The 27,383-nt window shown below is 35.6% G+C and overlaps 1 protein-coding gene and 2 pseudogenes across 3 annotated transcripts in view; 1 reads left to right on the forward strand and 2 right to left on the reverse strand.

The window, feature by feature from the left end:
• Positions 1-848: 848 nt before the first annotated feature.
• Positions 849-27,383, forward strand: part of LOC146905907 (beta-amyrin synthase-like) — a 38,977-nt pseudogene continuing 12,442 nt past the window's right edge. The window contains exons 1-2 of the transcript XR_015020628.1: positions 849-971; positions 1,434-1,657. The product of XR_015020628.1 is annotated as a beta-amyrin synthase-like (transcript). The remainder of the gene's footprint in view (positions 972-1,433; positions 1,658-27,383) is intronic.
• On the reverse strand, positions 10,120-24,498 carry LOC146905908 (uncharacterized). The gene is made up of 2 exons (XM_085730696.1): positions 24,256-24,498; positions 10,120-10,771 (listed from the first exon to the last, which is right to left on the reverse strand). The coding sequence occupies exon 2, from the start codon at positions 10,769-10,771 to the stop codon at positions 10,247-10,249; it is 525 nt and encodes a 174-aa protein (XP_085586822.1). The 5' UTR covers positions 24,256-24,498; the 3' UTR covers positions 10,120-10,246.
• On the reverse strand, positions 20,942-23,448 carry LOC146905909 (uncharacterized; annotated as a pseudogene). Its single transcript, XR_015020627.1, has 2 exons — positions 22,277-23,448; positions 20,942-22,172 (listed from the first exon to the last, which is right to left on the reverse strand). The product of XR_015020627.1 is annotated as an uncharacterized LOC146905909 (transcript).

Raw genomic sequence — 27,383 nt, forward strand, 5'->3', positions numbered from 1 at the left:
TCAAACTTCTTATTCCTTTACTCAAATTAGTTGAACTATCTAACCCCAATTAAAACTCTTTGGATTAACTAATTCAGACAACATTTTTTTTGGATTGACCAATCCAAATATGTAAAAATTCTAAAAAATTTGAAGTGAAAATTTTACACATCTGAATTATTAAAATTTATGGATTAGAAGCTTTTTATTTTCTTGATCAAGTAACGTAATAACTAAAGGAAAATGCTAACGAGTGTTCTAAGGATACTCTTTCAAGACTTTAAATAATAGATTTTTATGAAAAATTATGCACTCACATTTATAAAATTAATGAAATGAAAAATTAGAGGTTCAAATACCAATCCTTGTATATCAATATCCATAGAACTACCAATTGAGCTATACTCCTTCCGGTCTCAAATGTAGACAACTTTTGACTTTTTATTTTTTTGGCTTTCACATCGGTTTCTGACACACCAAAGATAGACGACTAATCTGACTCATGCGCAGAGGCATGCGCACTGGTCAAGCGTTGTTCCCCCTGGGAATCGAACCCGGTATTCCCCAGATACGTCCTTGGAAGGAGCTCCTTGCCACTAAAGCCCAAACAACTTGGTTACTTTTCACTTTTTAAATTCGTTCAATAAATGATGTAACCACATACATCATTTATTGAATAAACTTAAAAATAAAAAGTTGTTTACATTTGAGATCAAAGGAGTAGAATTTTTTTCAATAATTAAAGGATATTATCATCAACGCGTGGATTGTGGGACTTTGAGGCTTAATTGACAGTTCTAAATGGGAACGGCTCCTTCGTCGTATTTTGATTATTGCTATATAATAAAGCACCAATCAAAGCACACAATACTTTCTCGTATCTGGCTCTTTCCTTGCTTGCAATATCACCACATGCTCTTAAAGTGTTGTTTCCTAAGAATTCAGTTCACGTAATAATTCAACATCGCATCGATCAATCCCTAAGCACAACGGTAAATATTACATCATTTTTTTTTTTTTAAAGTAGTTTAATAACTTGAAATTTATCATAAATAAGTGAGTTATCCAAAATTCAAACTTGATCCATGCATATGTTATACAATATTACGGCATTCTACCATAAGAATTTATTGGTTCAATCGAGATTACCACAAATAATGTTCCATCTTTTTTTTTGAAGAAAAATAATGTTCCATCTAACAATCCCCTTTAAGATATTATTCTGTCCCAAATTAATTCGCACTTTATTATAAGAAATTATTGGTTCCAACCTAGATTACCATGAATTATGTTCAATCTAACCTACATCATTCTCACTTTATTATCAAGACAACATTTAAGATATTTACGTACGGCTAAGGAAAATTGTTAGAAAATTAATTATTTTTTTGAGTGGCAATTGGAAAATTAAATTAAAATTGATGAAGAGTTGGTTGGTTTTGAATTTGTGTTAGGGCTTATAATAGAGAAAAGAAATATGTGGAGGTTGAAGATAGCAGATGGTGGCAATGACCCATACATATTCAGCACAAACAACTTTGTAGGAAGACAAATATGGGAGTATGATCCAAAAGCAGGTACTTTGGAGGAGAGAGCACAAGTTGAAGAAGCTCGTCAGAATTTTTATAACAACCGTTTTAAAGTCAAGCTATGTAGTGACCTCCTTTGGCGTTTTCAGGTACATTACCTTTTGATAGGTTGCTTCTATCGGATTAATCGGAGATAATTCTATTTGAGAAGTGTCATGCAGACACCTCTTTTAATTGGATTCAAACCTTTAGTTCATTTCGTTAAATATCAAAAAGTTTAGAAACTTTATTGTCAAAATATATGTTACTTTAAAATAACTCATGAGAATATAATAGGAAAATTATAAAAATATTATAAAAAAAAGTTTGATTATTATTAAAATATTTTAAAGAGCCTTTATAATAGGAACATTAATAGACAATTATACTTGAAATTATTTTCATCTTTATGAAAATTTTATTACCACCCTTTTATTTGAGAATGTTTCTATTCCCAAAAACATTTTGAACTCGGGAATAAAATTTAACAAACATGTAGTAAAGATATGATCACATATTTATATCATCTATTCTCAATATTTCTCAATTATCATGTTTTCTTTTCTTGATTAATTATGAAAAAAATTCAATATTCTAACAGCTTTGAATTTCAGTAGAAAAAAGACTATAAAAATTTAGAAGTTTTTGTAATATTTTAAAATTAACTAGTTTTTCATTACATATTTTTTAAATTTTTTTTGTTAACCTTCCGGTTCCAAGGGTAAAGGAGCCCTGGTAATCTGGAGTTCGGTCGGGAGCCAAGGATAGCCTAGCCAAAAATTGTTTCATCTAGAAATTGAACTCGGTTTTCTCGAACGATTCGTCCTTGGTTTTAATCCCCACAAATTAAAAAACTGTTGTTTTTAGTTTCAAACATCAAGTCACGTTGCATGATGATATTGGGTCACATATGCCATCAAGGACTAAAAACAATATTTTTTTTATTTGTAGGACTGAATCCAAACTGAAAAAACTTAGAGTTAAAGCAAAAAACACTATTGTTATAGGGACTAAATTCATATTTAAATGAAGAAAAAAAAATACACTTCCAAATAAATATGCAATGAAACTAAAAACAAGTTCGCGCTATGGTACAAAATAAGTCCCCACGCAAACAAAACAAACCAAATAATACAAATAGGAAAATTTTAACTAATGCTCCTGTGACAATAATTAAAGAAACCACTATAAAAATTTTGTCCACCATTGATTTAGGCGAATCTTAAAACCTTTAGAGCTCGTTTGGTGCACATGATAGGATAGAGATATGATAAGATAAAGAACTGGATAATGACAGGATATGATAGTAACAGAATAAACACTTATCATATCACATGTTTGATTAACACATGATAAGAAACATAATAGCATTATTTAATCATATCATGTGTTTGGTGCACACTTGATTTTGACATGATATGATATTTATATTATATTTAAATGATAAAATTATGATCTTAATATATATATATATATATATATATATATATATATATATATATATATATATATATATATATATATATATTAAAATAACTTTCATATTTTTAATTGACATAAACAAATAATAAATGATCTTTCAGAAAAAGAAAATTATAATTGATGAAATATTTTTTTAAAAAGTGATCGAAATAACAAGTAACGAAATAAAAATTTGTAAAAAAAAAATAGTAAGTATCCTTATTTATTAATTTTGTTAGGTCTGCAACAATTTAACCTAATATTTTTCCGCTCATTTGCAGTATTAGGTTAACAGTAATTTAACCTAATAAATTCCATTTAAAAAAATGCATCGGACAAATTTCATTCCTATCCTCTTACCTTTTTTTTTGACAATATTTTGTACACTTATTTAATACTAAAAAAATGCATCGCACCAATTTCATACCTTTTTTTTGACAATATTTTGTACACTTTTTTTTAAGGAAATATTGTGTACACTTATTTAATACTAAAAAAAAATGCATCGCACCAATTTCATTCCTATCCTATTTCCTTTTTTTTGACAATATTTTATACACTTATTTAATACGTTTACAAACAGAACACCCTAATTTTCATGCAAACTCGGCTACCCTAATCCTTATTTATTAATTTTGGTAGGTCTGCAGCAATTTAAACTAATATTTTCCCGCTCATTTACTGTATTAGGTTAGCAGTAAATTAACCTAACAAATTCCATCTAAAAAAATGCATCGCACCAATTTCATTCCAATCCTCTTACCTTTTTTTTTGACAATATTTTGTACACTTATTTAATACTAAAAAAATGAATCGCACCAATTTCATACTTTTTTTTGACAATATTTTGCAAATTTTTTTTTTAAGGAAAATTTTTTTTACACTTATTTAATACTAAAACAATGCATCGTACCAATTTTCATTCCTATTCTGTTGCCTTTTTTTGACAATATTTTCTACAATTATTTAATACGTTTACAAACAGAATACCCTAATTTCCATGCAAACTCGGCTACCATAATCCTTATTTATTAATTTTATTAGGTCTGTAGCAACTTAACCTAATAATTTCCCTCTAAAATGCTGCATTAGGTTAGCAACAATTTAACCTAACAAATTCCATCTAAAATGCAGCGCACTAATTTAACCTAACAAATTCCCTCTAAAATGCAGCAATCCTTAATATTTCTCCTCACTGATGAGTTTTTCATTTCTATCTTGTTGTGTCATCGTTTGTATATATTTATTGACCTGTGCAACAATATAATATTGTATTCTTTTTATCTTTATCTTTATAATTTAAAAAAAATGAGAAGATAATGCCCCAATAATATATTGTGATAAAATAAAATAACATTATTTAATTGATTAGTTTTTCAAAACTAAAATGTAAAATTTGATAAGATTCAAGTGTCATTGAAGGACATAGTAAGACAAATTTGATCGTAATATTGTATCTCTAATATTCTAATTTGTGTTTATTGATCGATCCATGATCTTATGGGATAAAGATTATTCATTAGTCTCTGTTTTTTTTTTTGATGTTCAAAATAATTTCATTAACGAATGTCTGGCAATAAATCAAATGCTAAGACTGCAGAAATACAAGGCGGAGTTTCTTCGACCCATATACAATCTGTTCGGGACCGACCAAAAGGATCTTTGGCCCATTTACTTAGGCCCAATACAATCCAAAGCCCAAACTCCACGTTTGGCAACATTACTTGCGACACACCCCTTCTCCGCGAGGGGCGTGCACGGAGCGAGCGAGACCTGTTCAAACGAGCCACAACGTCTCTCTGCACGTTCCCGCAATAAACTCTGGCGGTTACACTTCCCACTATTTTGTAACCGCCAGAGCCAGGTGTGCCACTACAACGGCTCTGCAGCCCTCCACCTCTATAAATAGGGGACTCACTGCAATCCCCAAGGTAGAATCTATCTCTTCCTTCTAAACCCTCACTCTCTGATCTCTACTGACTTGAGCGTTGGAGTGCCTGCAGGTACACACCCCCCATCCGCTCCAAGAAGCATTCTGACGCATTCCACCACCGTCTAAACCACCGCATTCAGAGCACCAGCAGTCACCTTCTGATCAGGTACGATCAGTGGCGCCGTCTGTGGGAAATATAAGCTCTCCCCGTTTTTATATTCCTAAAAACTAAAGCTTTCCAAAAAATTACCATGGCTGCCAATGGTGCTAGCTCCCAGATACGAAGTGAGATACGCATCCCTCAACGGGATGATATGACATCCTCACCTTCACCTGTGGCCACACCCAGAGAGGAACCTGTACAAATAGTTCCCCTCCAAGAAAGACCTTTGCAGGGTCCTCCCCGACCTACAGAGACACCTGAAGACAGGGGCGGAGCTACATATGCCCTTGTGTGGGCATGTGCCTCCACAAATATTCTAATTCTAATACTAGTAATAGTGTTAAGCCTACTTCATGCCCCCATTAGTTAGTAAAAAGAAACTTATATTATCAAAGTAAAATTAGTCAAATTATTTAATATCTCAATTATTGATAAATTGATCCATTAATCATGATATATTTTCCCGTGAGTTTAGCTCAATTATTAGGGACATTGCATAATATATGTAGGAGTCGTGTTTTGAACTCCGAACACCCAACTTCTCCATATTTAAAATGTGTGAGCTCAAATTACCAACCTATTGACCCCAAAAAAATCATAATATATATTTTTTTGTGCTATGAGTGATTCATTTGTAATAAAATTTTGTTTTAAATTAAATGATCATTTCAATTTTTAATATAATCTTAATTACTTTTTCTAATTGTACACTAATAATTGCACTATTCTTAATTATGAGTGGAAATAGAGACATTACATAATATATGTAGGAACCAGAAATTATATTAGGGACAATTGCATAATATACATAGGAGCCAAAATTTTTTGGTATCTGAATATTGCCCCCACAATCTAAAATTTCTGGCTCCGCCACTGCCTGAAGATACCACGCCAACTGGTGCCCTCGTCAGCAACTTGCTCTGCACGGTTCAACGACAAACGTCGTTAATCGAGGAACAGAACCGATGCCTGATGGATCTAGAGCAAGCACGCCCACTGGTCCGAACCAAACAGACTCCTTCCCCGGTACGTAGCAGAAGAGGAAGGAGCCCTCGCCAATCACGTTCCAGAACTCCACAACATTCAGTAAGCGTCAGATCTTCGAGTTACACCAGGAGGTCAACGAGAAGGAGACCACCCAGGCGAACTCCTCCAAGGCGGTCTCCTCCCAGACGGTCCATTCACACGGCGCATCCGAGAATCTCCTATCCCCCGCGGTCCAAAGAAGCCTCCCCAGATGGATTCATACGACGGGACAACTGACCCAGACGAGCACATCGAGAACATTGAGGCAGTTCTCACTTATAGATCGGTGCAAGGTGCCGTAAAATGCAAGCTTTTCGTCACTACACTAACACGAGGAGCCGTCACCTGGTTTAAGAACTTAAGGAGAAACTCCATCGATTCATGGAGCGACCTCTGTTACGAGTTCACAACCCACTTCACCGCTTCAAGGACGCAACCAAAAACGGTGGCATCCCTCGAAGCCATTGTTCAAGGAAAGAGCGAACCCTTTCGAGACTACATCGAGAGGTTCAACAAAGAAGATGTTCAGGTACGAGGTGCCGATGAAACAATGAAGCGGTACCTCATCGCCAAAGGTCTACGCGAAGGCACATACGTAAAGAAAGCTGTCCGCTTAGATCGCCCAAGGACTCTCAACGAGTTCCTAGTGATCACAAAGATCTACATAGCTTATGAGGAGGAGCTGTACGCGGACAGCCTCAACAAATCCAGGAAGGAGGAGCTTGCTGTTGAATCCTCCAAAAAGCTCTTCCACGAAAAAAAGAAGGATGGCAAAGCTGCTCTGGAAAGCAAAAGACCCAACGGTCACTTCACCGAGTACACTCCTTTGGCCATGTCAAGGGAGAAAATCCTCGCTGAGATCGTCGTAGCCGATCTGACAGAAGCTGGCGTCAAGCCACCAAAGGCTCCATCTCAGGAGAGGAAGGGGGTCGACAAAACAAAGCACTGTCGATTCCACAAATGCCACAGACACACCACCGATGACTGCGTCCATCTGAAGGATGCTTTCAAGCTCCTCATCCAAAGAGGTTGGCTCAAACAATTCGTGAAGAACCCGGAAGTAGAAAGAAAGACCGTCGAACTCATCGGTGACAGCTTCGAACCTAGCAAAACAATTGCCATGTCCGTGGAACATCTCGGTGATTTCCCTGACAACGTGGAAATCACCTCTTACTCATGCACTTGGGAGCAGTTACCCTCTGCCAACGTCATCACGGGAGGAACACTGGACATCTCCATGGGAAGCATGAAAAGAAAGTTCGAAGAGCTCATGAGCGTCAACTTGCTGGTCCCCTCCAACCACGGAGGAAGACCACCTCTGGCGTTCTACGACTCAAAATGCCTGGTGGAGCCTCAAATTCTGCCATCCCTTTGCTCGTGTGAGCATCGATGGCCAACACAGACGTCCGTCGAGTCCTGATTGACATAGGGGCCTCGTGCGACATCATGTACACCAGCCTGTTCAAAACTCTTCAACTGACGGAGAAAAACCTTTCTCCTTACGATGGAAATGAACTCTACGGCTTCAACGGCTCGTCTACTCAACCATGGGGATACGTGGAGCTACAGGTCACCTTCGACGAAAAGGAGGCCAAGAAACAATAAAGATCCCATTCCTGGTGATCGACTGCCCTTCTCTCTATAATTGCATTATAGGGAGAACCGGGCTCGCCCAGCTAGGTGTTGCATGTTCAACCGCTCATCTGAAGTTGAAATACCATGCAAAAGAGGTCATCATCGCCTCTCTCAACGGAGACATCGAAGCTGCAACACTACAAGAAAAACACTGATCTGGGACGGAATATTCCGTCGCACAATAGTGTAAATATCCGTCCCAATTGAAATCTGGGACGGAAATTGCGACAATTTTCTTTCGTCGCAAATAGTGATGTCGCAATCAGTTGGAGACGGAATTATTTGGGATGGAATGTGGGACGGAATGAAATTATTTTTTATTTTTTTTAACACATCTTTGTTTTCGTCCCAATGTTGCAACAGAATACTTTTATTCCGTCCCAATGTTGTGACGGAGTTTGGGACAAAATGAAATTAATGTAAATCTAATTTATTTTTTAATATATCTTTTGGGACAGAATTATATAAAATATTCTGTCACAACTAAATTTTATGCAATTTTTAAAATTCTCCCAAAAATTTAATATATATTTATATGATGCACATTAACTTGTGTCTATCATCAAGTTCCAAATTTGATACTACAAATCATTAGTAAACATAAATTGTTTCATTATTAACTTAGCACATAACCATCCAAAAATAACAACAAATATCAAACTATTTTCTCAACACTCACAATGGTTAAAGTTCTAATAACTAGAAAGTGCTTACAAAATATCAAACTGTTTCCTACATTCATAAACCATCAATATTATTCTTCCACATCAGCACCAACAGTTGCATTGCTTCCACGAGTAGCATTATCAACAGAGTGATCATCCTCATCTAAATCCATTAAATCCAAATCTATATTTGCATGTTTAGCGAATGCAGCAATCATTCTGTTTTGACGAGCCTTAATGGAATTGATTGTTTGTTGTTTCTCTGCAATATTTTGCCTTAAACGCGCCTCAACCTCTCCACTCATACCACGTGCAATATCAGTATAATTTGAATATTTATTGGATTTAGACGTTGAGCCACGGGTGCGCATGCTGCCATCCAAACCAAGCCCATATACTCTACCCTTTGCATTTCTTCCTCCAACAGCTTCAATCATTAGTGTATCATAATCAATAGGCTTGGGTTGAGTACCACTCTCATCATTACCAGCCTCAGAAGGATGAGGTTGAGACTCAGCTTGTGAACAGAGATTTACGAAGTTTTTTTGAAAAATAAATAACTGAATAAATAAGATAGTCTAACAAGCAACACAGTTTAAGAAGGCAAATTAAGGAGGGAACACTGCATTGTACCTAAACAGAACATCCCAACAAACCAAATTATAAAGGCAATACATGAGTCCTATAACAAGTCATTCAATTACTAAAAAACAACTACATCAACCTCATACATTACTAGATTCATACAATCTATCCAAACCACCAGTACTGCAATAACAAAAAAGCACCAAACATAAATGCAAGCCAAAAACTAAAGTAGATAAAAGGCCACAGTTGCCGATAATATATCTGTCAAACAAGCACAAAGTTGATGCTCAAATCAGAATCACGGCTGCATAGAGAAAAAATAAACAGACCATAGTGCATTTCAGCAGTCCAAAACAGACCCAAAAGATAAACTACAAGTCTCGACTTTTTTTCTACTTACACAAACCAAGTAAAATTAAAGAAGCAAATAACTTGATACTCACATATGTTTCAGTTGATCTCTTATCAACAAAGGTTTGTGACCCATTCCTAGTGTGACATTTTTTGAACAGTTCTCCCTTGTGTGGAATTCTTCCTAACCTTTTGTTCTGCACTTGTTTAGAGACATACAAATTGTAAGTATATTAAAAGAAAACAAGTTAAGATATTATCATAATTAAAATAGAAATTACCAATTCAAGTTCATGCTTTAGTTGATTCTTAGATCCTTGGGTGTGCAATTAACCTCCGACATCTGAATCACAATTACTAGCTGCCACACATCAATTTGTAATGTAATGATCATCTCCCCACATTGCAAGCAATTGTGCCCACACAGCTTCAGTAATCCATTTGGGTTTTTCTGACACTGTTTCACGTACTCTCACCATTATCTTTCTTAGTAGATCCTTAGCTTTTGATTCCCATGTGGCCCTAATAGTTGCCTCCTGTTCACCAATCCATTTGTAGTTTTTCTGAAATTATTGAAAATGGGAATAGAAAATTCAATTCAAAACAGTTCAAAGTTACAACACTATGAAAAGATAGCAAATAACCAAGATGCATTACCGCCCACTCATTAAACCACATTTCTTTTATTTTATCGTTGCAACATTTCCAATTGTTGTAAGGGCCATCAAAGATAGATTCAATTGCCTTCGATATAGGATAAAAGCTGCCAAATTTAACACATGTATTAACAAATTAAATAAAAAAGAATATATAATCTACAATAAATTAAAACTGAGAACTATACATGCATATTAAATTAAATAAACAACTTGACTTACTATCCTTTAAGAGTATAAATCCAAATTTTGTTATCAGTAAGATCTTTGTCCCATGGTAGATGTGGATTATGAGGACCAGGTAAGGTAGGGTCTCCAAATGGGATAAAATTTTCAGGTTGGCTATTGTGATCATTATCTTCTTCTGTTAGTGGCGCGGTCTCGGACTCTGTGTCTATTGGTGCTGTTGGATATTGTGGAGTCAGTGATCTCTCTGTTATAGGAGATGGAACATGTGAAGTACTAAGATGAACACTTGGATTACTTGATGATGGAGTAGGAATAGTACCAAGATGAGCATTCTTAGAAGTGTTCATTTTCTTTGAACTAGGAGGAATGGACGGAGTAGGAACAGTACCAAGAGGAGCACCATGATTACAACATGACGGAGAACGTGTGCCGACGCGTGGAGTTGTATACTCAGTAGTGCTCCTTTGCTCCACACTAGTAGGAATGGTTGGAACCTTACCATTCCCTTTACCTCCAGATCCTCTCGGTCTTCCTTTTGGTCTACCAATACCTGACATCTAAACGAATGATAAAGACATATAGATTAATCACATCATATGTAATAAATAAATAAATAAAAGCAATAATATATCGTCTAACCATGATATAATATTGTGTATAATATGACTTCGCAAATAAAAGAACAAGACATTAGTAAATGCATAAACTAAAAACAAAGAAGCGTACAAAAACGGTGTTCACATATATGGAAGTGTCAGGACAGTAACACAAAAAAAAAATGAAAAATACAGCAAACAGAAACAAAAGAAACAGAAACAGAAATGAGTCTCTAGGACAGTAGCAAACTATGGAAGTGCCATACAATATGACTTCAAAATGAAAACAAATACACAGCTGAAATATCTCTATTTTTTACTAATTTAATCATCATCAGATCCAACATAATCATCTGGAATATCTTCATTAGTTGAATCATTATAATAAAATTCTTCTAATTCTTCACTTTCCACTTCATCATCAGTTGATCCATCATTAGTTGGGTCATCATCTACTTCTTCAAAATTACTACCATTATCTCGTAAGTTGTCAATTTGTTCAACTTCAGGAGTAACCGGTAACACTTGCACGTTTTCAACTTCTTGGTAAGCTTGTGTCTGACTTATTGCATAACATCTTGCATCGATTGTGCTTCTTACTTTTGTCTTAATAACCACCAACCAGTTTGTATTATCGTGTCATTTTTCAGGATATGGTGTGTAATACACTTGAATTGCTTGTTAAGCCAAAATAAATGGTTCATATTTTGAATAACTCCTTTGTGAATTAACTTCAATGATTCCATGATGTTTATGGACTCTTGTTCCAATGTTAGAGGTCGGGTCATACCATGAACATTTAAAAAACACAGCTCTCTTTATTGGTTCCCCTGGGTACTCCAATTGCACAATCTCATTAAGGTTACCATAATAATCATATTGACATTGCCCATAATCAGTTCCTTTGACAGACACACCATTGTTAGCAGTAGTTTTTCCTTCACTCCATGATGTTGTGTGAAACTTATTGATGAGTCCCATATTCCAAAAATTGTTATTTTTCCTCCAAATTCACGAAATTGCTTTGATAATGTGATTCAAAATGTTAAACAGATTGGAAAATGGATATTTGGGTTAAAATAGGCAAATGACAGAGTTTTGACCCAAACAGAGTTTGTGGATAAAATGAAGAAATGGAATGAAAAGAAAGGGACGCCACACCTTCTAATCCAAGAAAGTGATAAGTCTATGGGATTGAGGATCACCACAAGAAAGGATTCTTGATATGATCAAAATTGGTCCAATCCAGAACCAAAGAGCAATTGCTCAAAAACACACATAGTGTAGTTTTTCACTCAAAAATAGTCTTCTCTTTATTGATGATTTTCGCCCCTTATATATAAGAAAGAGGTCATATGATGTAATACAAGGAACATCAAAGAAAATAACTCTTGAAAACTCTTAGAATTCAGCCATTAATCTAACATCAATTCCTAGTGCTGAATAATTGCAAAAATGGTTACAAATTGATTTAGAATGAAATTGTGCAGACAATTGATGGTGGGGCGTCTCCCATGATGCTAAAAACGTCTCCAATTGATTTCTTCAATGAATGGGCTGAAAGAAAACAATTCATTGTGCTTTAATGTGTGGCAGCACCACTTCCTTCTTTCCTTTCATGTCATGTGCTATTTTTCTCCCTCCCATTAATGTTCTTGATTTCTTTTCACTATACTTGATTCAACATATTATTTTCTTTTTAAAATAAGGCAAGCACGCCATTTAAAGCTTTATCAAGCTTTAAAATGGATAAAACACACTAGAAATTCAAACTTAGTGTTTTTGACCAGAATTGGTCCCTTACACTTTTATTACAACATAAAAATAAAAAACATCAAAATGGGCAGCAAGCAAGCCCTCCCTCCATTCCATTGTGGCCCTCATCATACTCCCCCTCTTCGAAAGAATTCGTCCTCGAATTTGGAAGTTATACAACCTCCAGGTTCAAACACAATTCTTTCAAATTTTTGTGGTACCTTCTTTGCCAATACATCTTCACATTCCTGCAAGGGAAATTTAGTACAACTTGGAAAATTTTGAGTGTTAGTCAACAAAGCCACCTTTTTGCAAAGTAGTAAATATAGGGGCTGTTTGTTCATGACTATTTCTTGAATCTCTCCTTTTTTTCAAGCAAACTCTCTTTCTTTTCTTTTGATTTTTCTTTTTCTCTTTTTTCTTGCTCATATTTTTCTTTCATTTCTTTTGATCATCTCTAACCTCACTAGGACTCAATGGTGCAAGACAAATCTTTTTTCCATGATAAACAAATGAATATTTATTTAAAAATCCATCATGACTAGTCTTTCTATCAAATTGCCAAGGTCTCCCTAACAACAAGTGACTAGCCTCCATTGGTATTACATCACACAAAACAACATCCTCATATTTTCCAATTCTAAAACAAACCTCCACTTGTTTATTAACCATCATTTCGACAGTTTCATTAAGCCATTGGAGTTTGTAAGGTTTAGGATGAGATTTTGTGTCCAAATTAAGTTTAGACACCAATCGAGTACTAGCTAAATTACTACAACTCCCTCCATCAATAATTAAAGCACATACCTTTCCTTGCACTAGACATCTTGTTTGGAAAAGATTTTCTCTTTGAGTTGTATCCTCCTCCTTGACCTGATTTCCAAACATTCTCCTTACCATGAGAAGCTCTCTGATATCTAATTTTGGAGACATTTTTTTTTCTTCTAATACTTCAAAAAGAAAATGAAATTAAGGAATTTCAATGATAAAATGGAAAATGAAGATGATGATGATTTCGAAATTGAAACAAAAATTGTCCCAAACAAAACCGTGCTCTGAATACCAATTGATGAAGTACCACGGCGCCGTCGGAAGCTAAATATGAATAATTTTGGTGGAAATGGTGAAAAGACTAAAATAATGAAGAAATGGAATGGAGACAGGGGCGCCACACTCTTTCTAATCCAAGAAAGATTGATAAGCCGGTGGATGCGAGGATCGCCACAAGAAAAGTGATTCCTTGATAAAAATATGGATTTGGGGAAAGAAATGGTGAAAGAAGGCGTCACACTCACTTCCAATCCAAGAAGGAATGCTAAGCTATGAAGAATCGCCACAACGGTAAGGAAACCATTGATAAGACTCGATAAACTTGGTTCAATCCAGAACCAAAAAAAAGAGACAAAGCTCTCACAACACACAAAGTGTATTTTTTTAATCAAAATTCTACATATCTTATTTCATAATAAAACTTACAATTTATAGAGCTCTTGCATGAACTCAAAGGACACTAATAAATTAAAATATACCTAATATTAATCTAAAGAAAATAAATAAATGGCTGATTAGCCTTACATTTATTTATTAAAAATAGAAAGAACTAAACAAAAGCACACGTAGCATTCTGTAGTGCTTTCCAATCCAAAGATCCAGCCAAGCAACACCAATGAATAGCCAAAATTGATTAGTCTTAAAATGTTGAATGCTGGTTGTTTCAAAATTCCATAACCGCTAGTTTATATTTGCCTTCTATATATTCAAATGAATTCAACCATTAATATATCAGCTGCATCAATTTAATGTGAGTTGAAATCATGCCAATTACAATTCCAAACTGTTGAAGAGCTAGTAAACATCATATGCCAATAACGAGCCATTCCTTCATCTCCATAATTGTGAATTTCATCCCAGCCCAATATCAACAGCACGTGTATACTACATCCACTAGAAATTCCATAGTGTAATTGAGTACAATGTAATTATATCAAATATTATGTGATTCAAAGAACCATATGCTACCCAAAAACTAAATCATGAAACAAAATATCAGGACAAATTTATTGTAGGATAATTTTTTTTTATAAGTTTCCTTCCACATGCTTAATGAACTCATGATCTCATCATTCTCCCTCTCTTCAAAAGGATTTGACCTCAAATCCAAACTTGCATACAATGGGACTGAATTATGTAAAAATGATTTTTCTTTTTTCTCTCTCCCTGTTTTTTTATGTTTACCTCCTTCATTTCTCTCACACTTTTCCTTCTCCTGTACTTCTTTCTTCTGATTTTCTTTTCTTTCTATTTCTTTTCTTCTCCTTTTTCCTCTACTTCTTTTTCATCACTTTCTTTTGTCTCTTCTCTTTCCTTACTTTTCACTTCTTCCTCATGACTTTCTTTTTCTTTTATCTCTTTATTATAATCATTTTGGATTTGAAAGAGATTTTCCTCTAGTATTTTAGCGATATCAGCCATTCCTCTATCAATCCTTTCCATCATTTCCTTCTTTCTATTTTCTCTTTCCCTTTCTCTTTGCAATATTTTTTCACCTGCTATCTTTTCCACCTTCTTTCTTTGTATTTCTCTAAGATGATAAGAAGGTGCATAATGCCTCCTCATCATTCTTTTCATTTCCTCCCAAGTTTCAATGGGTGGCTCTCCATACCTCCTTCTTTCCTTGATGGTCTGATTCCACCACACTAATGCATAATCTTTAAATTCAAGAGCTGCAACCTGCACTTTTTGAACATTACAGAAAGTGTTGCATTGAAAAAATTGTTCGATTTTGTTTTCCCACTCTAGATATGCATCTGAATCTCTTTGCCCTCGAAAAAATGGAACTTTAATTTTTTTGTCACTATATCTTTCCATTTTTTTCTAGCAATCAAAGAGAGATTAAAATGAAGAAAAGAAATGATAACAATGGAAACAAATTTCAAAACTGAAACAAATTTTTTTCCGAAACGAAACCGAGCTCTGAATACCAAATGATGAGTCCCATATTCCAAAAATTGTTATTTTTCCTCCAAATTCACGAAATTGCTTTGATAATGTGATTCAAAATGTTAAACAGATTGGAAAATGGATATTTGGGTTAAAATAGGCAAATGACAGAATTTTGACCCAAACAGAGTTTGTGGATAAAATGAAGAAATGGAATGAAAAGAAAGGGACGCCACACCTTCTAATCCAAGAAAGTGATAAGTCTATGGGATTGAGGATCACCACAAGAAAGGATTCTTGATATGATCAAAATTGGTCCAATCCAAAACCAAAGAGCAATTGCTCAAAAACACACATAGTGTAGTTTTTCACTCAAAAATAGTCTTCTCTTTATTGATGATTTTCGCCCCTTATATATAAGAAAGAGGTCATATGCTGTAATACAAGGAACATCAAAGAAAATAACTCTTGAAAACTCTTAGAATTCAGCCATTAATCTAACATCAATTCCTAGTGCTGAATAATTGCAAAAATGGTTACAAATTGATTTAGAATGAAATTGTGCAGACAATTGATGGTGGGGCGTCTCCCATGATGCTAAAAACGTCTCCAATTGATTTCTTCAATGAATGGGCTGAAAGAAAACAATTCATTGTGCTTTAATGTGTGGCAGCACCACTTCCTTCTTTCCTTTCATGTCATGTGCTATTTTTCTCCCTCCCATTAATGTTCTTGATTTCTTTTCACTATACTTGATTCAACATATTATTTTCTTTTTAAAATAAGGCAAGCACGCCATTTAAAGCTTTATCAAGCTTTAAAATGGATAAAACACACTAGAAATTCAAACTTAGTGTTTTTGACCAGAATTGGTCCCTTACACTTTTATTACAACATAAAAATAAAAAACATCAAAATGGGCAGCAAAGAAGCCCTCCCTCCATTCCATTGTGGCCCTCATCATACTCCCCCTCTTCGAAAGAATTCGTCCTCGAATTTGGAAGTTATACAACCTCCAGGTTCAAACACAATTCTTTCAAATTTTTGTGGTACCTTCTTTGCCAATACATCTTCACATTCCTGCAAGGGAAATTTAGTACAACTTGGAAAATTTTGAGTGTTAGTCAACAAAGCCACCTTTTTGCAAAGTAGTAAATATAGGGGCTGTTTGTTCATGACTATTTCTTGAATCTCTCCTTTTTTTTCAAGCAAACTCTCTTTCTTTTCTTTTGATTTTTCTTTTTCTCTTTTTTCTTGCTCATATTTTTCTTTCATTTCTTTTGATCATCTCTAACCTCACTAGGACTCAATGGTGCAAGACAAATCTTTTTTCCATGATAAACAAATGAATATTTATTTAAAAATCCATCATGACTAGTCTTTCTATCAAATTGCCAAGGTCTCCCTAACAACAAGTGACTAGCCTCCATTGGTATTACATCACACAAAACAACATCCTCATATTTTCCAATTCTAAAACAAACCTCCACTTGTTTATTAACCATCATTTCGACAGTTTCATTAAGCCATTGGAGTTTGTAAGGTTTAGGATGAGATTTTGTGTCCAAATTAAGTTTAGACACCAATCGAGTACTAGCTAAATTACTACAACTCCCTCCATCAATAATTAAAGCACATACCTTTCCTTGCACTAGACATCTTGTTTGGAAAAGATTTTCTCTTTGAGTTGTATCCTCCTCCTTGACCTGATTTCCAAACATTCTCCTTACCATGAGAAGCTCTCTGATATCTAATTTTGGAGACATTTTTTTTTCTTCTAATACTTCAAAAAGAAAATGAAATTAAGGAATTTCAATGATAAAATGGAAAATGAAGATGATGATGATTTCGAAATTGAAACAAAAATTGTCCCAAACAAAACCGTGCTCTGAATACCAATTGATGAAGTACCACGGCGCCGTCGGAAGCTAAATATGAATAATTTTGGTGGAAATGGTGAAAAGACTAAAATAATGAAGAAATGGAATGGAGACAGGGGCGCCACACTCTTTCTAATCCAAGAAAGATTGATAAGCCGGTGGATGCGAGGATCGCCACAAGAAAAGTGATTCCTTGATAAAAATATGGATTTGGGGAAAGAAATGGTGAAAGAAGGCGTCACACTCACTTCCAATCCAAGAAGGAATGCTAAGCTATGAAGAATCGCCACAACGGTAAGGAAACCATTGATAAGACTCGATAAACTTGGTTCAATCCAGAACCAAAAAAAAGAGACAAAGCTCTCACAACACACAAAGTGTATTTTTTTAATCAAAATTCTACATATCTTATTTCATAATAAAACTTACAATTTATAGAGCTCTTGCATGAACTCAAAGGACACTAATAAATTAAAATATACCTAATATTAATCTAAAGAAAATAAATAAATGGCTGATTAGCCTTACATTTATTTATTAAAAATAGAAAGAACTAAACAAAAGCACACGTAGCATTCTGTAGTGCTTTCCAATCCAAAGATCCAGCCAAGCAACACCAATGAATAGCCAAAATTGATTAGTCTTAAAATGTTGAATGCTGGTTGTTTCAAAATTCCATAACCGCTAGTTTATATTTGCCTTCTATATATTCAAATGAATTCAACCATTAATATATCAGCTGCATCAATTTAATGTGAGTTGAAATCATGCCAATTACAATTCAAAACTGTTGAAGAGCTAGTAAACATCATATGCCAATAACGAGCCATTCCTTCATCTCCATAATTGTGAATTTCATCCCAGCCCAATATCAACAGCACGTGTATACTACATCCACTAGAAATTCCATAGTGTAATTGAGTACAATGTAATTATATCAAATATTATGTGATTCAAAGAACCATATGCTGCCCAAAAACTAAATCATGAAACAAAATATCAGGACAAATTTATTGTAGGATAATTTTTTTTTATAAGTTTCCTTCCACATGCTTAATGAACTCATGATCTCATCATTCTCCCTCTCTTCAAAAGGATTTGACCTCAAATCCAAACTTGCATACAATGGGACTGAATTATGTAAAAATGATTTTTCTTTTTTCTCTCTCCCTGTTTTTTTATGTTTACCTCCTTCATTTCTCTCACACTTTTCCTTCTCCTGTACTTCTTTCTTCTGATTTTCTTTTCTTTCTATTTCTTTTCTTCTCCTTTTTCCTCTACTTCTTTTTCATCACTTTCTTTTGTCTCTTCTCTTTCCTTACTTTTCACTTCTTCCTCATGACTTTCTTTTTCTTTTATCTCTTTATTATAATCATTTTGGATTTGAAAGAGATTTTCCTCTAGTATTTTAGCGATATCAGCCATTCCTCTATCAATCCTTTCCATCATTTCCTTCTTTCTATTTTCTCTTTCCCTTTCTCTTTGCAATATTTTTTCACCTGCTATCTTTTCCACCTTCTTTCTTTGTATTTCTCTAAGATGATAAGAAGGTGCATAATGCCTCCTCATCATTCTTTTCATTTCCTCCCAAGTTTCAATGGGTGGCTCTCCATACCTCCTTCTTTCCTTGATGGTCTGATTCCACCACACTAATGCATAATCTTTAAATTCAAGAGCTGCAACCTGCACTTTTTGAACATTACAGAAAGTGTTGCATTGAAAAAATTGTTCGATTTTGTTTTCCCACTCTAGATATGCATCTGAATCTCTTTGCCCTCGAAAAAATGGAACTTTAATTTTTTTGTCACTATATCTTTCCATTTTTTTCTAGCAATCAAAGAGAGATTAAAATGAAGAAAAGAAATGATAACAATGGAAACAAATTTCAAAACTGAAACAAATTTTTTTCCAAAACGAAACCGAGCTCTGAATACCAAATGATGAGTCCCATATTCCAAAAATTGTTATTTTTCCTCCAAATTCACGAAATTGCTTTGATAATGTGATTCAAAATGTTAAACAGATTGGAAAATGGATATTTGGGTTAAAATAGGCAAATGACAGAATTTTGACCCAAACAGAGTTTGTGGATAAAATGAAGAAATGGAATGAAAAGAAAGGGACGCCACACCTTCTAATCCAAGAAAGTGATAAGTCTATGAGATTGAGGATCACCACAAGAAAGGATTCTTGATATGATCAAAATTGGTCCAATCCAAAACCAAAGAGCAATTGCTCAAAAACACACATAGTGTAGTTTTTCACTCAAAAATAGTCTTCTCTTTATTGATGATTTTCGCCCCTTATATATAAGAAAGAGGTCATATGATGTAATACAAGGAACATCAAAGAAAATAACTCTTGAAAACTCTTAGAATTCAGCCATTAATCTAACATCAATTCCTAGTGCTGAATAATTGCAAAAATGGTTACAAATTGATTTAGAATGAAATTGTGCAGACAATTGATGGTGGGGCGTCTCCCATGATGCTAAAAACGTCTCCAATTGATTTCTTCAATGAATGGGCTGAAAGAAAACAATTCATTGTGCTTTAATGTGTGGCAGCACCACTTCCTTCTTTCCTTTCATGTCATGTGCTATTTTTCTCCCTCCCATTAATGTTCTTGATTTCTTTTCACTATACTTGATTCAACATATTATTTTCTTTTTAAAATAAGGCAAGCACGCCATTTAAAGCTTTATCAAGCTTTAAAATGGATAAAACACACTAGAAATTCAAACTTAGTGTTTTTGACCAGAATTGGTCCCTTACACTTTTATTACAACATAAAAATAAAAAACATCAAAATGGGCAGCAAGCAAGCCCTCCCTCCATTCCATTGTGGCCCTTATCACTTATAGCCATTGACAAAATAAATAGGCTATCTGTGTACTATATTCAATGGTCCCCAAGCAATGTTATGTATAAACTGAGAAGATTAAAGTTCATAAATACTCTCTACAATATCAAAATTATATCTAGAATCACAATAGACTTACATGATTTTTGAACCACTCTGGAAATTCATTTTCGATACACCGATCAACATCAACATCACTAATGTTTGGCCTAGCTGACTTTAAACTTTCCACAAATAAACTGCAACATAAACCATTTGTATAAGTTATATTATTAAATAATTTGATACTATAAAGCTACTAGGATAGTTTTGACTTACTCTTGATATGGTTCAACCTCTTCACAGTTTTAAAGTACATGCAAATGAGCTGCATTCTTTTCTTTCTCTTCAATAACTTTGCACATTTGTTGTCCTGCTGTTCTGCCAGGTTGAAGGAATTGATCTTCAAAACCTTCATCATTTCTTGAAACTCTAGTTCTTCTTGACCAAATATGAGACTCAAAATAGTGTGAACCCAATGTAGATATCTCTTGTACGACGTATGATTCGACTATACTTCCTTCTGGATGTGCTTTATTTCCAACTTTCTCCTTTAAGGTATGGAGGTTCCTAATTCAACATAAAGTTGAGTTTAAATTTTGAATGTTATGAAATATTTAAAAATATATAATGGAAAATAATATATGTTTACCTTTCAAATGGGTACATCCAACGATAGTGTACAGGCCCGCCCAACTTTGCTTCTGATGCTAAGTGAATTGGTAAGTGTTCCATTGAGTCAAAAAACCCGGGGGAAATATTCGCTCTAACTTGCACAATATGATTGGCATATTTATTTCCATTTGTTCCAAGTGAGCAACATTCAATGTAGTTGAACAAAGATCTCTAAAGAAATGACTTAACTCAACCAGAGGATTCTAAACCTTCTCTGACAATGAGCTAAATGCAATAGGAAGCAATCACTCCATGAAAATATGACCGTCATGACTCTTCATCCCTAGTAGCCTTGCTGATTTTAAGTCCATGCATTTTTGAATGTTTGAAGCATAACCATCTGGAAGTTTCAACTGTAAAATCCACTCATACACAGCTCTTCTTTGAGCTGCACTCAAAGTGTATAGCGTCTTAGGTTTTTTCAATTTACCATTTCCCAAGTTAACAAGCTCCAACTCTGGATGTCTACAAATAATAGACATATCCTTTCTTGCCTTTACATTATCTTTTGTTTTTTCCTTTATGTTCATAACAGTATTGAACACGTTATCGAAGACATTCTTCTCAATATGCATGTCATCTAAGTTGTGTCGAATGAGGTTTTTTCCAATATGGCAAATCCCAAAATATGCTCTACTTGCTCTAGTGGTGTTTCTCTCCATAATCAGTTGGGCGTTTAAGTTCACTTTCAGGAACCTTAGGAATCTTGGATACACGTTCACAAACTTCATCACCACTCAAAATTTTTAGGTGTGGTGCATATTCTTGCTCATTTTTAGTAAAGTTCTTCTTGTTCCTTCTAAACGGATGATCCATTGCTAAAAATTGTCGATGACAACCAAAAAATGTTGTCTTTTGACCATTCTCAAGTCTCTTAGCTTTTGTTTGTTCCATACAATAGGGACATGATAACATTCCTGCAGTAGACCAAAATGACAACATGCCATAAGTTGGAAAATCATTTATGGTCCACATCAATGCAACTTTCATTTGGAAATTTTGGGACTTCGAGACATCATATGTGGTTACATCCGTATCCCATAGCATTTTAAGCTCATTTATCAATGGTTGCAAGAAGACGTCTATTTTTCCCTTAGGGTTCTTACGCCCAGGAATCTTCAACGTCAAAAATAGATACTCTTCTTTCATACACATCGATGGAGGCAAATTGTAAGGAGTAACGATTACGGGCCACATTGAATAAGGCTTACCTGAAATAATATTTATTTTTTAATCAACAAAATTTATTAAGCCAAGCAAGTCAGAGGATCACCAAAAAATTGGACCAACAAGAGATAAATACAAAGAGGCTTACCTGAAATATTAAATGGACCAAATCCATCAGAATACAAACCGAGTCTTACGTTTCGTGTTTCTTCAGCAAAGCTCGGATATGTTCGATCAAAATGTTTCCACGCCTCCGCATCAGATGGATGATTTAAGACACCTTCCTCTTGAACATTTTCAGCATGCCATCTCATATTACTAGCTGTTGGTGGTGAGGCATACAATCTTTGCAACCTTGGCGCAATAGGCAAATACCACATTTGTTTCCTTGACACCTCCCTTTACCTTATTACGCCCACTTTTCTTCAATGTATATCGCTCTTCTTTACAAAATCTACAGACTTTCTCATTGATATCATGATTGTAAAACATCATGCATCCATTCACATAACAATCAATTTTTTCATAATTCAAACCTAGTCTTTCAACCATCTTCTTTGTTCTATAATAATTTGGCGGCATACAATTATCAGGGGGCCAGGTTCGTTTACAGAAGTTTACAATTTTATTATAAGCTTCTTGACATAAATTATGCTCAGCTTTAATTGTAAGCAATTCTAGTGAAGCAGACAACTCTGAGTGACTACTGCACCCCTCAAACAAAGGTGATTGTCATGCAGCCAAAAGATTATAGAAAGCTTGAGTCTCTTCATTGGGTGTCTCCTCCATACTTTGTTCATCATTGGGGGAAAAACTTGGACCTGCCACATCCATTACCATCTGCTCATATGATGTTAAGTTTTCTCTACAGCCATTTTGCCCAAAAACAGTTGGTGCAGGTTGTGTTAAAGGAACCGATGCAGGTATTTCTTCCCCATGTGATGTCCAATAAAAATAATTTGTCCTAAACCCTTTCTTATATAAGTGATCTCTCACTTCATCTAGAGTTTCTCTGTTTAGACAATCACAGATCAAGCATGGACATCGAATTGTTCCTTCATTCTTAAATTGATCTAATTGACAAGCATGCAAAATAAAAATTTCCACACCCTCATAAAAGGTATTTTTCAGTCCCACTCCATCAGGTAGAACCCTATTATACATCCATTCTCTATGTGCAGACACATCCATTGCCTAAACACAAAACACTTACACTACTTAAGATAATTAATTAATAATAAAGCTTTCAATATAAAACATTGTATGAGAAAATAAAATGGATGTATCATAAAAAAAAATCTGGCAGAAGCACACAAAAGTCAACACCAAACTGGAGTGAACATAAACTCAAAACCACAACCTCCCTGCAAGTACACGAACTAAAAATATGTATGCATAAGAAAGTTAACAACACATGCCTACAGAAAAACCAAACCAGACCACCAAATATAAACCGCCTACACTATTAATTTATTAAAACAGACCTCTCACTTAATCTATTCACATGTAAGTTTATTTTTGCAGATAACAAAAACTAATGATAGAACGAGAAACAACCACAAAAATGTATCCCTTTGAAACTATGCAGCAGATTAATGTTTCTTCGAAGAAGAGGAAGAAAACACTTCACTAGAGGAAGAAATAAATGTACTTTAAACATGAGAACCAACTTATCAATTTGCAGATCATAAAGACAGTGCCAATGTATGCAAATCAACTGCATATGACTGCAGCAAAAATTAAAGAGGTGTACCACTTTTTAGCTATCATAAAAGCATTCAACATTTTTTCTTTTGTTCATTGGATACGTATCTTAATCTTAACAGTCATATTTTTTTTGTGTGGTAAATATAATAGTCATATTCAACAAACAAAAAACCTCTTTCATCCCTCAAACATTCAAATCCATATCGAGTATAAGTTAATAGCTATTCAGCATTTTCTGTCAAATTAAAGGATCTTATTACCAAAAACAAAAACACAAACTCTTTTACCAAAAATCAAAATTTCAACAAACCCATTTCATCAAAATCAAAAAATTCATTAAAGAGAAATAAGTTAACAAAAATAAACGAGAATATCACCTATATTGAGGAACGAAGCTGAGAAAGAAAGGAAATTCAAAACCTGAAATTGCAAAGAACTGGGAAGTTGAGCTGATTACGAGAAAGCAACTGGACTGAGAAGCTGAGAGCGATTGAACGAGAGAGAGAGAGAGAGAGAGAGAGAGAGAGAGAGAGAGAGAGAGATGGAATTTATGGAGGGTTATGGGTTATCTTCATCGTTAGATTGAAAGAGAGAGCTTTGTACTGAGACCTTTGAGAGAGAGCGAATTGTTAGGGATTGTGATTTTGTTTTTTTTTTTTTTTTATAGATGGATTGCGTTGTGTGTGTATATGGATGGATTGGATTTCCGGTCATATATTTTAACTTATCTTTATCTTATTTTTTTTAGGGAAAATAATAAATAATAATAAAAAATTAAAAATGATAAAAACTAATTATAATAAAGTGGCGCCAAGTTTCCCGCCCACATTATTCATCAAAAAAATATTCCCTCCAACAATTCCCACATTTTTTTTTGATTAAAATAGACCAAGTTGTGACGGAAATAAAAATCCCGTCCCAAATTTGCGGCAAAAATATTAGTTCCCTCCCAAATTCGCGACAGAAATATTAATCCATCCCAAAAATATATATAAATTAAAACAAAATATTTATAATACAAAAGCGTCGCAAATTCCGTCCCGCTTTAATTAATTTGGGACAGAAATAAAATTCCGTCACGACGTTCCGTCATAATTTGACTGTTTTCTTGTAGTGCAAGGAGATGTTTTCTCCAGGCTAATAAATCCCAGAACTCGGGTTCCCAATCCAGCAAACCTGCTGAGGACAAAGGGAAAGCTGCTGCGAGCACTCTGGATGCCAACTTGGGAAAACTTGATCCCAGGTTCACCAAGGAAGACATTAAGGAACAAAAGAGGGAAAAGAAGGATCTTCTCAACGCGAAACTTCTTAGACCCATTCCTGACGGTGAATTCGAGCTGGTCCCTTTCGGGAACGACCCCTCAAAAAACTTCAAGATTGGCAAGGATCTTCCTGAACTTGTCAAAGCACAGCTGATCGTCTGTCTCAGGGAGAACGCCGACCTATTCGCATGGAGTACGACTGACATGCCCGAAATCGACCCTAGCGTCGCTTGTCACCAGCTGACAGTAGATCCTGGAGTTAGCGCTGTAGCCCAGCGACGTAGAAAGCAGTCTCCTAAAAAATCAGAGGCTGCAGAAAAAGCTATAAAAGATCTCCTAGAGGCGAATTTTATTTCTGAGGCCAAATACACTACCTGGCTCTCCAATGTTGCACTTGTCAAGAAATCTAATGGAAAATGGCGTATGTGTGTTGACTATACCGATCTTAATAAGGCCTGTCCTAAAGACGCATATCCTCTTCCTAACATCGGCAAACTCGTAGATAACTCCTCCAGCTATAAACTTTTATCCTTCATCGACGCCTACTCTGGGTACAACCAGATACCCATGGTCGAAGAAGATAAAATGAAAACAGCCTTCATGACCGAGTCAAGGAACTATTACTACAACATAATGCCCTTTGGTTTGGGAAATGTGGGGGCTACTTATCAACGTATGATGAACAGAGTCTATGACAAGGCACTTCTGGGCGACATTCTCGAGGTCTACATGGACGACATGATTGTAAAATCCCAACAAGAGGTGGATCATGCCGCTCATCTCAAGAGAGTGTTCGAACAAACTCGGAAGTACAACATGCGGCTCAACCCAGAAAAGTGCACCTTTGGAGTTCAAGCGGGTAAATCCTTGGTTTCTACCTAACAGAAAGAGGAATTGAGGCTAACCCAGATAAATGCCGAGCATTTACTGAGCTTCCAACACCCCACTTCAAGAAGTGCATTCAAACACTCAACGGGATGCTAACTGCCCTCTCAAGATTCGTGGCTAAGTCCGCTCAACACGCTCTTCCTTTCTTCAAACTCTTACGAAAGGAAACGAAGTTTGATTGGACAGACGAGTGCGAGAGTGCCTTAAAACATCTCAAAGAAACCCTCTCTGCACCACCAGTGCTCTCGCGACCCGACCAAGGTGAAGTACTGTACCTATACCTTTCTATTTCCTCTTACGCAGTAAGCGCCATCCTCATTAGAGAAATGTCAGAGGGATAAAAACCAGTCTACTTCACCGACAAGGCATTGCTAGGGCCTGAAACGAGGTACCAAAGGGTCAAAAAGGTAGCTCTCTCCCTCCTCATGACGGCCCGAAGATTGTGGCAGTGCTTTTTAGGTCATACGGTAATAGTCCGAATAGACCAACCCATCAGACAAATCTTGGGTCGCCCCGACGTGGCCGGTCGGATGATGAAGTGGTCACTCGAGCTATCCGAGTTCGACATACACTACGAATCCATAAAGGCACTAAAGGCGCAGGTGTTCGCTGACTTCCTCGCCGAATGACTTTCCCGACCGAGGATAACGCAGAAGAATGAATCGCCGTCGTGGACGGGTCATCCAATTCCAAGGGAAACGGGATCGGGATAATCATAGAAAACAACAAAGGTATCGTTGTTGAAATCTCTCTTGGTTTATCTTTTCCTGTTACCAGTAACACTGCAGAGTACGAAGCCTTCTTAGCTGGCTTGCGAACCGCTCAAGACCTGGGAGCCAAAAAGGTAAAAATCTTTACCGATTCACAGTTGGTAGCTTCCCAGGTCATAGGCGAATTCCAGGTCAAAGAGGAGCACCTCCAACAGTTCGTCTAGCTGGTACTAGAGAAAATGAAAGAATTCGAAACTGTTGAGGTAACTCATGTTCCCCGGGAACAGAACACTAGGGCAGACATTCTTTCAAAGCTCGCCAGCACACGGACTGCCAGCGGAAACAAAACCGTCATACAAGAAGTTCTCGATGAACCGAGCGTTCATAGACAAAACGTTCAGGGTCACGAAGTCAATTCAATCACCGGACTGGAGGATTGGAAGGGACCCATTTCTCGTTACGTAGAGAATGTGGAACTTCCTTCCAATCCACACGAGAAGACAAGGCTAAAACGAAGGGCCTGCTCATTCACTATAGTGGAGGGAACCTTATACAAAAGGGGTCTCATCACGCCATTTATCAAGTGTTTGGGACCTAACGAGACCCAAGAAGTCCTCGCGAACGTTGACGACGGCATCTGCAGACAACTCCTTGGCGCTAAAGCTCTCGTAAAAAAGGTCCTACGAGC

This window comes from Medicago sativa, chromosome 7 (assembly GCF_051527215.1).
Source record: "Medicago sativa cultivar Bolivia chromosome 7, Bolivia_mono, whole genome shotgun sequence".
Classification (NCBI taxonomy): Eukaryota; Viridiplantae; Streptophyta; class Magnoliopsida; order Fabales; family Fabaceae; genus Medicago; species Medicago sativa.

Bases quoted from the DNA above. Each gene is read 5' to 3' on its own strand.
- LOC146905908 (XM_085730696.1), bottom strand. From the start codon at position 10,771: ATGTCAGGTATTGGTAGACCAAAAGGAAGACCGAGAGGATCTGGAGGT.